Source organism: Prionailurus bengalensis, chromosome D1, assembly GCF_016509475.1.
Source record: "Prionailurus bengalensis isolate Pbe53 chromosome D1, Fcat_Pben_1.1_paternal_pri, whole genome shotgun sequence".
NCBI lineage: Eukaryota > Metazoa > Chordata > Mammalia > Carnivora > Felidae > Prionailurus > Prionailurus bengalensis.
In genome coordinates, this window is record NC_057346.1 from 87,706,293 (window position 1) to 87,724,069 (window position 17,777).

At 39.0% G+C, this 17,777-nt stretch overlaps 1 protein-coding gene across 1 annotated transcript in view; it reads right to left on the reverse strand.

Moving 5' to 3' along the window:
* Positions 1-759: 759 nt before the first annotated feature.
* CSTF3 (cleavage stimulation factor subunit 3) overlaps positions 760-17,777 on the reverse strand; it is a 73,119-nt gene continuing 56,101 nt past the window's right edge. Inside the window, exons 10-21 of the mRNA XM_043580895.1 lie at positions 17,061-17,223; positions 14,741-14,850; positions 14,266-14,382; positions 13,933-14,007; positions 12,147-12,290; positions 11,407-11,509; positions 6,767-6,836; positions 5,192-5,387; positions 2,912-3,065; positions 2,092-2,186; positions 1,890-1,950; positions 760-1,477 (exon numbers count right to left, since the gene is read on the reverse strand). Coding sequence (XP_043436830.1) covers positions 1,275-1,477; positions 1,890-1,950; positions 2,092-2,186; positions 2,912-3,065; positions 5,192-5,387; positions 6,767-6,836; positions 11,407-11,509; positions 12,147-12,290; positions 13,933-14,007; positions 14,266-14,382; positions 14,741-14,850; positions 17,061-17,223 — 1,491 coding nt within the window. The 3' untranslated portion in view covers positions 760-1,274. The remainder of the gene's footprint in view (positions 1,478-1,889; positions 1,951-2,091; positions 2,187-2,911; positions 3,066-5,191; positions 5,388-6,766; positions 6,837-11,406; positions 11,510-12,146; positions 12,291-13,932; positions 14,008-14,265; positions 14,383-14,740; positions 14,851-17,060; positions 17,224-17,777) is intronic.

Below are 17,777 nucleotides of genomic sequence, written 5' to 3' on the forward strand. Positions count from 1 at the left end.
GTGGAACCTAATTCTTTGGACTTACAATTTAATGCTGTGTGTAGGTCATAAAGAACTTGTTCTTGAGCACTAAGCATTGCTTTTAAGAGAGATGAAAGGTAAAATATCTGCCTCAGATTGGGATAAGTATGTTCATATTTGAGGATTTCTGAAATGTTTAATTTGCCTCCTAACGTTAGATCCCTCATGTCTTCAGTTAGTACTAAGACCAGGAACGGACATGTAGTTATGTATACATATAGTAAATACAAGGTGGCTTTGTATTGTCATCTATTTTTAAATGGTATTGGTTGAATAAGTTGCTACTTTATTATTTATTTATGTTTGTTTGTTTATGAGAGACAGGGCACAAGCAGGGGAGGGGCAGAGAGAGGAGGAGACACAGAATTCAAGCAGGCTCCAGGCTCCGAGCTGTCAGCACAGAGCCCAACGCAGGGTTCGAACTCACGAACCGTGAGATTGTGACCTGAACTGAAGTCAGACGCTTAACCAACTGAGCCACCCAGGTGCCCCATAAGTCTCTATTTTAAATACATTCTTCTTAAAAAAAAATTTGTGAGAAAGAGTGAGCAGGGGAGGGGCAGAGAGAGAGGGGGAGAAGGAATCCATGCTGTCGGCCCAGAGCCTGATGTGTGGCTTGAAGTCACGAACTGTGAGATCATGACCTGAACTGAAACCAAGAGTCGGATACTTAATTGACTGAGCCACCCAGGTGCCCCTTAAATACATTCTGAATGGAGGAAGCAGCGGGAGGCATGACATTTTTGAGATCCTTTTATTTTTTAAAGGATTGTTTTAAAATTTTAAACTACAAAACAGATTCCATACATTCTGCCATAAATAAAAACAAACAATAAGGCAGGACTCTACATAAGCAAACCGAGAACAACTGTTTTCAGAAAATGTGATAAAATGCTTTACAATCATAAGCCATCCAGTTTTTAAAATAAAACTGTTGAAAACTCACAAGTCTTCAAGCGGCACATACAAGACACCCTTGAAGAGGGAACAAAATGTGGTTCTGCCATTTTGTGCTGTTCTCACATTTTTGAAAACCTAATTTTGCTTAGAGCATAGGTCTGTTCTGTATTCTAAATTTCACACAGGTTGGTTTGTTTTTTCTCAAGAACCATATGATAGAGGCACCAATGACAATACAACTTTGTTTCCAAGGACCTTGTAACAAAGCATTGTCTCTTTTAAACATATGACTTAAGAGGCAAAAAGGGAATCCTGGATTAAGTTTCCTTTCAGAGGCAGGACTGGAGCCGGCTTCACCGAATTCGCTTCTGCTGCCGCGCTCTGTAAATGTCATGAACAGGAGGGACGACAGCTCCCTTTTCTTCATCTTCGTCTGAATCCTCGTTGGGCCTTTTGACGGCCTTGGCGAGTACTGCGTTGCTTTCCACCGGGCCATTGCCCTCTACAGCCAGCTCCGGGGCGCCGCCGGTGATGATCCTCACAGCTTCCTCCACAGCTACGCAAACAAAACGCAAAGGACTGTTGGAGGAGCTTTCAGAGTCTGCTCCTGTGAAAGACTGCCCTGCTATTGGACACTTTACAGTTGATTTCATAGCCTACTGTTAGCAGAGCAAGGGAGAGCAGTAGTGATACTACATAATTAAAGACCAAAGCTGCTCTTAAAATTACTTTCAAAAGCCAACTCACAGTGCATGTTCACATGAATAGAAAAGACCCACTTTTTACTCAGTGACATTAGGATATAAACAAGCCTCTCTGTATCAAAGAGGGTTTGGATCGTTCTGAGGGTTCATTGTACTCCTGCAAGATGGCTAGCTGGATTGGGAAACCTCAGTGGCAAAGAATAACCATCTCCTGCCTGGGAGATCACGTGAGTTCGGCTCTAGGGTGGAGCTGTCGTCACTTACTATTTGGTATCTTGCATCTTCGGAAAATCTCCATCAGTTCATCCACTTGTACAAAAGGACCCTGTTGTGACACAAATTTTAATCCCCAATAATCTGATAAGTTAGAATTGTGCTACTTTACATTTCCCGTGAGACAAGAAAAGAAGCACACAGTTTTTATAACCCATAGAGCAAGCATCTGTCAGGAAGACAATAAACAAACCTGGAAGCAGATGGGAGGAGGGAGAAGTTTCATTAAAACGACGGCTGCAGGTGGTACTGGGAATACGCCACCGGGGACCGGGTGTAAGCCTGGTGCTGTGAGAGAAGAAAGGGTGGGAATCAAATAGGATGTAAGAATTTCTATAAACAGCTGAAATAAATCCGTAAGAAGTAATTTATATATAAAGTTCTAGGTCTATGTTGTTTTGTTCTGGACATCTTAAATTGTTTTTAGTGCTTTACGTGTTTGACCAAACTAAAGTGGATGAGACAGAGCAGTCTCAACCCCATGGCCACTGGGAGGCAGAAAAGTTAACAAGTGACTTTGAGTAAGACAACCCGAGGGCTGAGCTTGAGTCAGTTTTTGTCGAAGACCATTTCTAAGCCTCATAAATCAGGTGTTCAGCAATCCTGTTTAAAGTCCATTACTCAACAACATAATTAATCATAAGGGCCTTGTTCACATAGGATCTAGAGGGGCTACTACCCATCAGTAAGTATAAATGATACCAAATAGCATCATGCAGTAAGTTTCCAGTTGTACAGGTAACTTGTATGTCAGCATTTCTGAAGACTGTCTAATGTCACTGCCAAAATGGGTTACTAGAATCTGGATCATTGAGGGTTTTTTTGTTGTTGTTGTTTTTAAAGACATTCTTAACTCTTCTTGCTTCAAAGATTAGAGCCAAGTCACTTGTCATGGTCACCCTGAGTCTAATAATTAACCTACAATGGAAAGGTCACATCACTCCCCCACCCCCACCTCTGGATTTAAATCAACAAACAGAGGTCTCAGTACTGGATCTAAAGTCATGGCTTACGTGCTAAATGTCGTGGCTGAAATGGAATCATCTGCTGAGTGTCTGGTTTAGGGTATTCTGGTTTTCTATCCACTTCATCTTTCAGAACAGGCACTATAGAAGGAGCTACAACTGGGTCTGGAATTATAGCTGCTAGCTTAGCCCGGGAGACATCCTGAAAATGCAGAACAGAAGAATCCTAAACCTGAAAAAGGGACTTAGAGTATAATTGTGCAGTTCTACAGTCTTGAGGATACACTGTGAATCACTGGGTTAAAACCACAGAAAGAGAACCAAGAGGGGTAAGTAAGAATCTGATGGTAAAGACGGTTAAATACTCAATAAGGAATGCTACGCAGGTGTTTCATAACCTCCCCCTAACCCTGGGTAAGAAATCATTAGACTCCATGTTACCAGGTAGGACATTTGTGGGCTAGATACAAGATTTTCTGGGTAGATACTTAAGACTGGGCCAGGTAGAGAGTGGGGTAATTTACAATTTTAGGTATTTTTCTGACTCTTCCCTTCTACTAGAATTGAACAGTATGAATTTAAGTGAAGCTGGGTTAAGTGAAGTCCTGCTTTATGAAAGCTAAAACAGTCAGTTATAAGGTTTTGTTAGCAAAATAAAAGATTATCCCCAACCTATTGTTACAGGGGAGAAGAAACATATATGGAGCAGCCACTATTTGTCCAGATGGTTTTAGCCATTTATTCCCTCTTTGATGAGCCCAATAGTAGCCTCTCCATTTTCTAGAAGGGACTGAAGCTCAAAGAAGGTCTGATATTTTCAAGGTCCTATAGCTAAAAAGTAGAGCGAGGATTGGGGGCACAGGCCTCTGACCTCAAACCCATCCACCATCCTCTTTTATAGTTTATCAGCAATGCCCCACCAGGGCTGAGAACAATTCTCTAAGATGGATGAAAAGGAGCAGTGTGGCCACCTAGCAGTGGAGGCCCCATCCCAGAGGAGTTTCTCTGCTACAGGCACTGGCATCAGCCTGCCTGACCACAACCAGAAGAGCCCCTTTTGCCACCCTCAACAGGTAGGAAAGCATTTTGCTTTCTCAACCTTTGTTCAAATGCAGTTGGTGGCAGATCTAAATGAGTAGGCCCACTGGGAATTGCTTTTTCTCTTCCCTTCTCCCATTATATATACACTCTAGTACATTTAATCTTTCTCCCCAAAAATGAAAGAGCAGAAATAGAAATATGAGATGGAGAATTCATATTTAAGAAGTAGTTCTACTTGGAAAGAGTAAGGTCTATTTTCCTTCATTTCCATTTTCATCTTGGTAAAGTTGAAATGGTCTTTGCTAATAACTTCACATAGCAGGGTCTTAAAAGGTCTTTTGCTTTTCATTGAGAAGTACTTAAACTAGAAGTAGAACTCAATCATTCCTGAGCAGTAACCCCTAGTTACAGAATAGGGATCTGGGACTGGCACAGAACTGGGGTTTCCATTAATAAAAAGGTCTGAAGTTCATGTATGGGTAATTTTTCTCAAACATTTAAATCTGGTTCAGACACCAGACCAGCAAGACCTGGTGAGGAAATGGAGAATGATAGTCAGGAACATCTTAATGCTGGTTGGCATAAAGGGACCAACCTAAGATTCTGTGGCTATAGCTTCCCTTTGGGTTTCCATCTTGGTCTTTGTTTTCATGACACAGTGGGGGGAAAAATCAAGAAATGATAGAATAATATTTTTCTCAGCCAGGGCTATTACTGATGGAGCTGTATAAACCTTAATATCTTTCCCCCTGACCTGAACAGGTTCAGGGCCAGATTTCTTTTCTTATGACTCAGATGTCTATGAAGAGTTCCATTCCTAGATAAGCTAATTTCCTGAAGAGCCCCCCTGAAGTACTGTTTTGAGATACAAATCTCTGAGGGAACTGTACTGATTTATAAACAAGTAGTGAGGGTTCTTCATTATACCCACAGGAACTACATTTGGTTTAAGAGCTATCAAAACATGTTCATCGTTTTAAGAGCTATTAGAAATTTTCTTCCTTCCACAAAACCTCCATCTGCCCACCGGACAGAAGATACAGGGTATTGACAATGTCACGGGAAGGACGTAAGCATTTGTTAAATCTCATTCTTTTGTTCAGTACTTTTGATACTCAGTGTTTCAAAATCAAGAAAAATCCCTGAACTTTTTTCCTGTTTTCTGGAAAACTATTCTGAAACTAATTTCTATTTCAGAATTTGCTTTAGAGGTATGTGTATCCATGAGCTATTCTAAAACATGGGAAAAGTAGGGACACGACACACATCTTGATCCTAAGTACATACCTTATAACCAAGCGCTTTTAGTTCACTTGCAGAGCAAGGATATAAATCCATGAACTTGTATCTGTCCACCAGCAAAGCTGTTTCTTTGCCTTCATACTCTTCTTTGAATGCTGTAAACCGTCTCTTCTCCACTTTCAGTATACTAGCTAGATCACCGATATTGCTTTCGAAAGCTAGAAATCGGGCCCAGATTTCTCTGTAATAAGTATAATCAGTACTTCATTATTCTGGGTTTGGAACAGGGAGCCCATTTACAAAAAAAGCCTTAAGGTCCCTCCTTCCCTTTTAATTACAAAAAGCTCTTATTAAACTATAGGGCAGTATAACAAATACCTATATATCATCATTAAGATTTAATCGTTAATATTTTGCAGTACTTAATCTTACTTTTGATGAAGTATTTGAAAGTGAATTATAGACATCATAACACTTCGCCCTGCACACTAGTATATTTAAGCCCTTTTTTGAGTTTTTGCTTATTTAGCACATTTTCCTATGCCCTGTGGTAAGAGCACATTTGCCTTAAAGAAGGTAAACTTTAGCAGGGAGAGCTGAAAAAGGAACATACACAGATTTCCAATTTCTCCTGAATAATGTGGCTTTTTGTTTAGTGGCATGAATTATTCTGTAGAATACATTCTTCACTCAATGTATGAATAAAAATATATTCTAAAATCTAATATTGCTGTTTTTTCTTAACAGATTATTTGGGACATATTTTTACCTCAGCACTGTTGTAACAGCCAAAATTAATTCTGAGACTCTACTTAACTGTCACTAAGCCCCTTTGTGCTAAAGTAACATACTGAATGCCTACTACATACCAGGAATAGGGCTATCATGAAAAGTCCACAGTGGTAGACATTATTGTTACTCAATGACATAAGGTTTGGAAAGGTCATGAAATCTGCCCAAGGTGTAATCAAAGGGCTGAGCTGGAATTTGAACCCAAGACTCCAAAGCCTTATTTATACTGTAGCTCTACACCATGTTCCTCTGGTAAAACTGATGATGGAGTCAAAAGCATAAACCAGGGATGTAATATGTCTGGTGTAACTTTTAATATGTAAGAGTCACTGCTCTCAAGTAACGTAAAACTTTCAGAACTTTATTTGTTCATGTTAATTTCTAGAGGCATAGTCAAGCAGGAAGATATATTAAAATAATAAATTGCTAACACATCTCTTAAATATGTAATCAGTAGGCAAACACTTTTTAAAAATCTTAAAAAAGAGGGTGTCTGGGTAGCTCAGTTAAGTGTCTGACTCTTGATTTCAGCTTGGGTCATGATCTCATGTTTTGTGAGATCAAGCCCCGAGTCGGGCTCTGTACTGATAGTGTGGAGTATGCTTGGGAGTCTCTCTCTTCCCCTCCCACTCTCACACTCTATCAAAAATAAAAATCTTAAACAGGTATGAAAATATTACAGGTAGGCATTTGTAAGTAAGCTTCAAGGGAAAAGGGAAAAGGGAAAAAATCTCCTGAAATTATACTCAAGAAATGTTCATCCACAGATCACAAATTCAAGTATTAAAGCTGCCATTAGAACCCAACCAAGTTTTCCCAACAGCTTACCCAGACTTCTCTGGAGGAAGGCTTCCAGATGTTAAAACGCGTTCAAACAAAACTCGTGTATTATTGTCCTCTAGGATATTAAAAAAGATATTAAATATTAAAACTGTTTTATAATCAACAGTGTATTTGCACATGCATGATCTCCTATAATTCTCATAAAAGTCCTATGCAGAAAGGTAACCATTACCCCAATGTTTATAGATGGGTTAACCTGGGGTTCAAAAGGATTGAGTTGATCTGGCTCACTATTACTGAATAACAGCTGTAACTGGAAGCCAGGTCTTTTTACCTGTAGTTCACCCCTCCTTCTGTATATACTGCAGTTATAATGTCTAATGATTTATAACAGTATGATATCTAAATGAGGTATCCCACTGGCCTTTTAAAAATAACAAAAATTAGGGGTGCCTGGGTGGCTCAGTCAGTTAAGCATCAGGCTCTTGGTTTTGGCTCAGGTCATCATCCCACAGTTTTAGGGTTGAGACCCATGTCAGGCTCTGAGCTGACAGCATGGAGACTGCTTGGGATTCTCTCTCTCTGCCCCTCCTCCACTCATGCTCACGTGCTCTCTTGCTCACTCTAAGTAAATAAACTTAAAAAAATTTTTTTTTAAATAAAAATAACTTACGTATGTGCTGACATTGTGTCAGACTACTGATATTTTTTAAGTACGTGGACTGTGATGGGTGGCACACTCAAATTTATATACTGTTGATTTTCTTATTTTGCAGTACCAGGACTGCTCTCTACATAACTACTTTAAGTTCTTATATAGGTACAATTAAAACTGAAGTCTTGGGAGGTCCTCTATAGCTGGAAGCAGGAAAATAACACTTCTTGTTAAGGGATATATTAAAATTTAAGAATTCAGGGGCACCTGGGTGGCTCAGTTGGTTAGGTCATGATCTCACAGTTTGTGGGTTCAAGCCCCGCGTCGGGCTCTGTGCTGACAGCTCAGAGCCTGGAGCCTGCTTTAGATTCTGTGTCTCCCTCCCTCTCTGCCTGCCCCTGCTCATGTGTTCTCTCTCTTAAAATAAACATTTCAAAAAAAATTTTTTAAGGAATTTTTTTAAAGAATTCAGCAGTAAATTTACTAACAATCAATGAATTTTATATTTAAAACAGGTACACTTATGGTATATAAACTATACCTCAATAAAGTTGTTTAAAAAAAATCCAGCAGTGTTAGTTTTTATTGACTCTAGGTAGTTATTCAGTTTTTACTACATGACCGTATGCAAACTAAAACCAAGAGATTAAAATATTTTATTCTTTTCACTTTAATCCAAGCTTTGCTCCAGACACTTTCTACCATTCCACATAAGTTTCCCACTGCTTTTCATGCTGTGTTCTCTACCGGCAAGAATGCATTTTCCTACATCTTTTCCTGGCTAACTATGTTCATCCTTTAAGACCCATCTCATGTTGCCTCTAGAATGCCACTGTCCAACAGAAATACAATGCAAGCTAACATAAGTATTTTAAATTTTCTGCTAGCCCCATTTAAAAGAGTAAAAACAGGTGAAATTAATTTTAATATATTTTACTTAACCCAATATATCTAAATTATTTTAGCATGTAATTAATATGAAAAATTAAGATATTTTACTTTTTTTTTCTTTTTTTGGTACTGAGTCTTTGAAATCTGGTATGTATTTTTTTTTTTTTTTATTTTTTTTAACGTTTTATTTATTTTTGAGACAGGGAGAGACAGAGGATGAACAGGGGAGGGTCAGAGAGAGGGAGACACAGAATCTGAAACAGGCTCCAGGCTCTGAGCGGTCAGCACAGAGCCCGACATGGGGCTCGAACTCACGGACCGAGAGATCATGACCTGAGCTGAAGTCGGCCGCTTAACCGACTGAACCACCCAGGCGCCCCTGGTATGTATTTTACACTCACACCACATCTCATTTTGGCCTAGCCACATTCCTTTTTTTTTTTTAATGAAATGTTTTATTTATTTATTTATTTACTTATTATGTTTGAGACAGAGACAGAGTGTGAGCAGAGGAAGAACAGAGAGGGAGGGAGGAGACACAGAATCTGAAACAGGCTCCAGGCTCTGAGCTGTCAGCACAGAGCCCCATGCGGGGCTTGAGCTCACAAACTGCGAGATCATGACCTGAGCTGAAGTCCAGCACTGACCCGACTGAGCCACCCACATGCCCCTGGCCTTAGTCATATTTTGAGTGCTCAATAATCAGTAGTCTAGTGGCTGCTATAACTGCACAGCACAGCTCCAGAACTTAAATTGTACTTTCTTCTCTGTGCTTCCAAAGTGCTGTACTTCATTCAGGGCTCTATTATAGCAGAACATTTTTTTATGATTGCCACTATCATCATAACTAGTTCACATTTACAGTATACACACCACATTCCATGTAGAGGTCAACCACATGCAAAAACCCATTTAATCCCCATTTAATCCTCTCAACAATCCTACAAGAGGCACTCTTATTATGACTGGTCTGCAGATGAGAAATTGGAAACCAGATTTACACCTAACCCAAGAACTAATGCTACAATTAAACACCAGACATTGATACAGTTATGTTTACACATTGGATTCCCCCATGAGAATGCTCTGATAGGAATAGAGTCCTAGGCACCTTTGTATTCCTGGACTCTAGTAACCAGAAGGTCCTGAAGGTACTGAATAGATGATGAATAGACGGATGGATGGACGGATGGATGAGCAAATGAATGAACTATGTAAAACACTGATGTTGGAAGACAATGCTGATATCAGATATCGGCATTTAAAAAATTTTTTTAATGTTTGTTTATTTTTGAGAGGGCGACAGAGTGCAAGTACGGAAAGGATAAAGAGGGGGAGACACAGGATCTGAGGCAGGCTCCAGACTCTGAGCTGTCAGCACAGCTCGAACTCACGAGAGCGGTGAGATAATGACCTGAGCCAAAGTTGGATGCTTAACGAACTGAGTCACCCAGGCGCCCGGCATCCACATTTTTAGAATAACATATATATACTAGTAGTTAGTTATTCTATTTTTTAAAGTTATATTTATTTTGAGATAGAGGGTGTGCACAAATTGGGAAGGGGCAGAGACAGAGGGAGAGAGAGAATCCCAAGTAGGCTCTGTTCTGTCAGCATAGAGCCAGGGCAGGGCTTGAACTCACTAATGGTTGAGATCATGACCTGAGCTGAAATCAAGAATTGGATGCTTAACTGAGCTACCCAGGTGCCCCTACTAGTAGGTATTCTAAAAAAATCAAAATAGTTTGCAATTGGTGAGGAACATTAATTCTATATGAGAAAATTAATTTTTTTAAAAAAAAAATTTTTTTTCAACGTTTTTTATTTATTTTGGGGACAGAGAGAGACAGAGCATGAACGGGGGAGGGGCAGAGAGAGAGGGAGACACAGAATCGGAAACAGGCTCCAGGCTCTGAGCCATCAGCCCAGAGCCCGACGTGGGGCTCGAACTCACGGACCGCGAGATCGTGACCTGGCTGAAGTCGGACGCTTAACCGACTGCGCCACCCAGGCGCCCCAGAGAAAACTAATTTTTAATTAAATGCTCCATGTCTCATTTTCTGGAGTTCAGTCCTTTTCCAGAGTGTAGAATCACTAAGCTAAAATATAAAATCATTCTTAAGTTTTATTCCTCTCTACTTATATAAAGAATGTTATCTGTATTTTTCTAAAATATCATTCAAAGCATTGATATATACCTGTGATATCTAACTCATTTACATGACACATAATTGTATATTTCTTTATTAGACCAATTTCTATACCAGATCACTGCTGGTCAAGAAATTACATACCCTGGACTGTGGGTAACTAGATCAAATGAGACATCTACATGTACCTGAATCCCTAGCTCAGTGCCTGGTATAAGGTCGATCTCAGTAAAGGGTGGCTACTATTATTAATACAACAGGACAGGGAAATAAAGATGGGAATAAACCTAATGTTTCTTTTTGAAATCTCTTCCCCAGTAAGCTGTAAGCAGTTCACTTTACTACTTTGTCATTTTTGAGTTTTGGTGGCTAGAGATTTGTTTTGTATTCCTCCACCCCCACCCAGGAAACAAGAGATGATTTGCCCAGAGTCGTTGGAGATGACCATAAATAACTGTGTCTCCCAAGTCTGAATTTGAGGCTTTATCCTATTACTGATGTGACTTCACTGATGACATATTAAAGATCATTCTGTAGAGTCAAAAGGCACTTACCATTACTCAAATACAAATTCACGGTTGATAGGCAACAGATATTTCTTGAGTGCTTATTAAGTGCCTGGTTCTGGTGTGATGACAGAATTGTAATACATTTGAGAAAGAAAGAAACCCATTTTCAGAGAATGATATTGATGGTTTAATATTACATAGCCAGGGGTACCCCTGCATGGCTCAGTCGGTTAAGCATCAGACTCTTGATTTTGACTCAGGTCATGATGTCGCGGGTTTGTGCAATCAAGCCCCGTGTCGGACTCTGCACTGGTAGTGTGGAGCCTGCTTGAGATTCTCATTCTCCCTCTCTCTCTCTCTCCCTTTCTCTCTCTCTCTCTCCCCCTCTCTGCCCCTCCCCCACTCACACTCATGCTCTCTCAAAATAAATAAATAAATTTTAAAAATTGCATAACCATTATAGATCTAGAATTGACTTACCATTGAGGTGAGAAAGATAGTCAATATAGGCCAACACATATTCTGGAATGTCTCCATATTTCTTTAGACCCAGTTCAAAAATTTTAAAGGCAACAGATTTGTCCTAGAAGTAGAGAGGAATGTACTGATTTCCATAAAATGTCAGAAAAGATACTCAAAAGAATATTAAAACTACAACACCTAAACAAGTTACATTAAATATTAAAGTGGAAACTAAAATCATATTAAGTAAAAATTGCTGAGCTAAAAAAAGCCAAGGGGCTTAAATAAGGTATAAATAAGCAGGCAGTGGGGATTTGGATGATGTTTCATATAATTTTACACAGATATACTTGGACTTCCTTTATGATATGGAGCAATTAAAACTTAATGACAGGGGGTGCCTGGGTGGTTCAGCTGGTTAAATGTCTGATGTTTGGTCTTGGCTCAGGTCTTGATCTCATGGTTGTGAGTTCAAGCCCCATGGTGGGCTCCACACTGGGCGTGAAGCCTACTTAAAAAACAAGAAACAAAAACAAAATAACAGAAGGGGCACCTGGCTGGCTCAGTCAAAAGAGCATGTGACTTTTGATCTCGGTTGTGAGTTCAAGCCCCATGTTGGGTGTAGAGATTACTTAAAAATATCTTAAAACAAACAAACAAACAAAAAAAACCTTAATGACAGAAACCAGAACTATCTTTCTTTTAATTAATGTATCTCAGATGAAGGAAATATTTTACCTTTATATTTCAGCACTTACCTTACTACAGTAATACTCCATGAGTGCTGCAGTAACATAGACATGGTGGCGGGTTCTGGTATCTTCTCTTGCTTTTTTAAATATCATTCTTCCAGATTTGATACCTTCTGCTCTTCTCGCAAATTTCATATATTGGATATATACCTATGGAAAAACATTAAGAAAATTTTTTTAATGTTTATTTATTTTTGAGAGAGAGAGGGGAGAGAGTGTGAGTTGGGGCAGGGAGGCAGAGAGAGGGAAACACAGAATCTGAAGCAGGCCCCAGGCTCTAAGCTGTTGGCACAGAACCCGACATGGGGCTTAAACTCATAAGCTGCAAGATCATGACCTGAGCTGAAGTCAGACACTTAACCGACTGAGCCACCCAGACGCCCCAAAAGCATTTCTTTTCTACAGATTAGCCTAATGTGATCCCTGTAGCATCCAATACAGTCTCACTTTATTCCTATACTAGTATGTTTCCTATCTAAGAAAGCAATCTTGAATACCCAAGACAACAGAAAGTAAGCTTATAGATAGTGCTCTATTTAAATCCACAAGCAAAGTTTTTCTGGTATTAAAGATGTGTACAAATAAATTTTTAAAAATTGATACATAATTCACATACCACAAAATTCACCCTTTAAAGTGTACAATTCAAGGTCTCTACTATATGCATGAGGTTGTACAATGAACACTACTGCCTAAATCCAGAATATGCAAATTAAATTTTAAGGAGGAAATAAAAGTGAAACTACTAGAACACACTCCATTAATAAATTCCAACACCTAAAAAGGTTTGATCTAATACAAACATGTTTAATAATATATGTTTAACTTTATACTTTTCTGGTTTATTGCTTTAAAAGCCCACTATTCTATTTTTCCAAAGACCATATAATGTAACTTTACTGATAAACTATTAATGAGTCATTTTATACTCAGCACCACAGAGTGCTCAACACATGATAAGTATGTCATATTTGTTCAGTGAACAAGTGTTTCTGGAATATGAGTATGGTCCTGATTTGCCCAGTTTTGATGATGTTAAACTGTGTTACCCAGTTTTGACAGGTGGATACATGAATGGATGAACGAACTAGGAGTTCCTTGAGGAAAGAGATTTCCTCCAGTTTGTTGTTATAGTTCTGGAATCTAGCATGGTACACAGCACAGAACAGTTTGCTAAATGAATTTTAAAATGATGAATAAATGCAAGCAAGTACAACAGTGGAATCCCAATACAAACAAAAAAAACAGTGTAGATTTCACTTGAGGCAGAGGGTCTCTAGGGCCGCATACATTGGCCTGTCCCCTTCTCCTCCCGATGAAAAAGCTTCATTGCACTTCTATAGAAACTCAGGACTTTGAAAATCACTGTTATACAGCAGAATTCAGGATAAAGTGAGTTGCAGTCCAATTCCTTTCCAGAATGTTGGTTTCTCTTGCTTCCATTTATTTAAAAAGATTTATTAGGCAACAATTATGTGCCATAAATGGCTTTAAACTGTGATCATGAGGAATCCCCACTGTTTCATTCTGCTTCATTCAAAACAAAGCAAAACAAAACAAAACAAAAAAACAACTAAGAGAACAGATCAGACTACGAAGGGAGTCACATCATGGAATTTTTGCAAGGTGACTGAAGTGTTTTGTATATGTGACAGTGGTCCCATGACTCAACGTTATTGGTCAAGATTCACAGAACTATATCCAAAAAAACCAGTGAATTGTAATATGTGTAAATTAAAAATTTGTTAAAGCTGACAGCAAAGGTGTTAAAGACACTTATGATGTTACTCACCAAGGTGGGGTCAATATCCTCAATTGCCAAAAGTCTGTTATATATACTGTGAACTTTCTCATACTTCATGCGACTCTAAGGTGGTAGAGAAGAAGTGGATATAAATATATATTCATAAACAAGCAGGATTTGAGCTCTGAGGAATCCAGAGGCTGTACCCCACAATGGCACCTGCTTTGAGCATAAATATATAATGAGCTGAGGACTAATACCTGTTCATTTTGCATCATCTCTACTAAAAGCAAGATGCCTGGCAAAGAAGCAACCAGAAAAGTAATTCAGTCCTACAGTAAAAACTCCAATTATAAGAAAGTTCTAAATATTGTTACTGACCTCTTCATAATCTGCATATGCAAAATAAAGAAGCATATTCTTCTTTAATAAAGTGCTTATGGCTCTTTCATATATATTAGCAGCTTCATCACTAAATAATTTGGCATTATTCATATCCTAGGAGAGGAAAAAAAAGAAAGCTCACTCTTCAATAATTTTAATACAGTTGAAAGAGAATGAATATACACACTCACGTATATACATACAGACACATATGCATGTCTGGATTCTAAAAAAAATTCCAAAGACTTCTTCTGTATATTACTTAACATACAGAAGAAACCATCGTTTTAATGCCTTAAGAAACAGCCCCTATAATTTTGACTAAGTACTCTGAGTGTCACTAAGCATACTAACAGAAGATTAAAATTTTCAACACCTATACTTCATTACCAAAATTCAGTGTTATATTTTTAGCAAATTATTGCTATATTAAAACCACGAAAAGGCCAAAACAGGGACGAGGAATACTTACCCCCTTTTCTGCAAGCAGTTTACTTGACTGTTCAAGATACTGGGCAGCTTCATACCAAATATCAGGGTGATGGCCCAGTACAAGCAGGCACTGTTCATAAGCAAACATAACTAGGGAAGACATTCATAACATTCAATGAAAATAAGTATTATTTATGAAACTATCAATACAAGCATCACAACTAACTTAGTAGGCTAAAACAGGTCCCTCGATAATGAATGATAATTAGAAATACAAGCTTTAGTGATTTCAAGCACCATCATCCACCCAAGCCCCATCTATCCATCCATTATTTTTTAAAGTTTGTGTGTGAGAGAGAGTGAGAGAGTGTGCACAGGTGTGCAAGCAGAAGAGGGGCAGAGAGAGAGAGAGGGAGAGAGAATCCTAGGGCAGGCTCTGCATAGTCAATGCACAGCCTCACGTGGGGCTCGATCTCAAGAACCATGAGATCAGGACCTGAGCTGAAATCAAGAGTTGGATGCTTAACTGAGCCACCCAGGTGCCCCCATCCATCATTTTTAAATTAGTATTTACCCAACACAAACTATATACTAGGGAATGTGAGAGACACTGTGAACATATCAGTGACTAACACTTCCTATACTCAAGAAGTCTACAGTGTGTTGGGAAGACTGATTGTACGAAAGCAATTATAAAAATTAGTAGCTATTATGATGAGGAAAATACAGTGTACTCTTGAACTTACAGCAGTCAGACTTAACGTCGTTTAGCGACTCAAGAAAAGCTTCACTAAGGAACTGACATCTAAAGCAAAATCTGAAAAAGGGACTGATCAGATCAGAAAAAGAATCTGGTCAGATGAGAGAGTAAGTGAAGTGCAGGAAGAACCAGGAAAATGGTACAGGCAAAGGAAACTACCTACAAAGGCTTATAGGTAAGAGCAAGGCCAGACTGAGAAAAATTCTAGTTCTGGCAGCAGCAGATTTGTTTCTATCAGACTTTCCTGAAAATAAAAATCATAAACCAAAAAATACAAAAAACAACTATCTAAAGGTGCAGGAGAATGACCAAAAGAAACCAGTGGCCAAAACAGAAACCAGAGAAGATTGAGCCCTTAAAAAATCAGAACCACACTGGCCAAGATCCACATTTAATATGGCTTTTCCCCTCAGCGGCAATCCCTGTGTGTACAGTTCCGGGATAGCTAGATCTCAAGTCAAATACTGAAGTCTTACTGGCTACAAGTAGTTAACAAGGCATTCTGGACTACGAGAGCTGCTAGAAAATTAAGGGGGGAAATTCCCCAAAGGAGAGAGCCACAGAGGGTGGAGTCTGAAAATCAGCAGAAATGCCCTTAAATCTTTAGCAGGCCTCTGAAATATACATACACAGAGAAGAATACAAACAGCTCCAGTGAAAAGCAAAGCTGGAAGACTGAAAGAGCGGAATAGGTTTCTCAGCAGCTACCCACTGTCACGGAGACCAAGTTTAGAATTTGAGTCCCATCAAGTTAGAGGGTCTGGGTAAACACCTTGAACTTTCCATTCTTTTTTAGGAGTAAAAACTTGGTCCCAGGACTAAGAGATTTACCCTGAGATTAAGGGCAAAACTAAAACAGATCCATTCTAACAAGGTCCAGGTGATCTGCCAGTAACTGAACTCCCTGCTAAAATAAAACTCAACATTTTTCAGAGGCAGATGGCAGGATCCAGTCTTTATAATGTATCATTTGTATATCTGTACAATGTCCAAAAGAAAAAAATTAACTGTCTAGACTATGACAAAACAGGAAAATGTGACCCGCAGTCATGAGAAAAAGAAACCAACTCCCTGATAGTGCAGACATTGGAATTAGTAGATGAGGACTTTGGAACTGTTATAAATATGTTTAAGGACATAAAGAAAAAGATGGTAATGGACATGGAATCTCAACAGAGAAATGGAAACTATAAAAAAGGAACTATAAAAACACAGGGGCACCTGGGTGGCTCAGGTGGTTAAGCGCTGTACTCAATTTCGGCTCAGGTCATGATCTCACCATTCATGAAATCGAGCCCCACAACAGGCTCCGCACTGACAGCTCTCCCTCTCTCTCCACCCCACCCCCACTTGCACTCACTCTCTCTCAAAATAAATAAATATACATTTTTAAAAAATACAAAAATTTCTAAAACAGAAATTTATGGAACTGAAAAGTATAATATCTGAAACAAATAATTGGATGGGTGTAGCAGCAGATTGGATATGATAAAGGTCAGTGAACATGAAGATAGATCTATAGAATTCATTGAATCTGAAGAACATAAGAGAAAAAAAAGACTGGAGGTAACAAACAGCCTGTGGGATAATATCAAGTTACCTCTTTTTGTGATAAGCGTCTGATCTTCCGTACGAAGAGGGTTGCTCTTTTCCCACTGTATGTATTTCTTCCACATATCCACCTGCTGGGCTTCTTGGGGAGTATTCTGAGGAGGCACTGAGGGGGCATTACGGTCCAAACCTTTCATTACTGTCTCATATTCCTAGACAACAAGCATTTATAATTCTGTGGTGAGCCTAGGAACAACTCAGATATACAGAATTGAATTGATCAGTTTAGAATACTTTGTTCAAAATGCCTATTTTTCCCAAATACCACTTTGTTAATATACTCTAAAAACTAAGAGCAGGGAGAAAGATAACAGAGGAATACTTACCCGTGAACAAGTTCCCAGGCCTGAGTGAACAGAACACCCCTGGGCCCTCTCTGCAGGTGATCTAGGAGGTCACTCTCCAGGACAGAGGAGTTGACAGATCAACATGACTGATGATCTGGTGGCATCATTACTGCCATCTTTGGAGACACTGTCTGTCTTTTAAAATTTCAATAGTTGGTATTACTAGGCTATCTTCCCTAACTTCTAACAGTGTCAATGAATGGAAAGGTATGCCCACAAGATAAAAATCTGTCCCTGAGACCTGTGAGACCACAAAGTAGTACAATATTCAAATATGTATGAGCACATAGGAGGGAAGCATAAGAACTGTTTCATCAACTGTAGATAGAACCTTGTCTGTATATCCCGCTCATGTATTT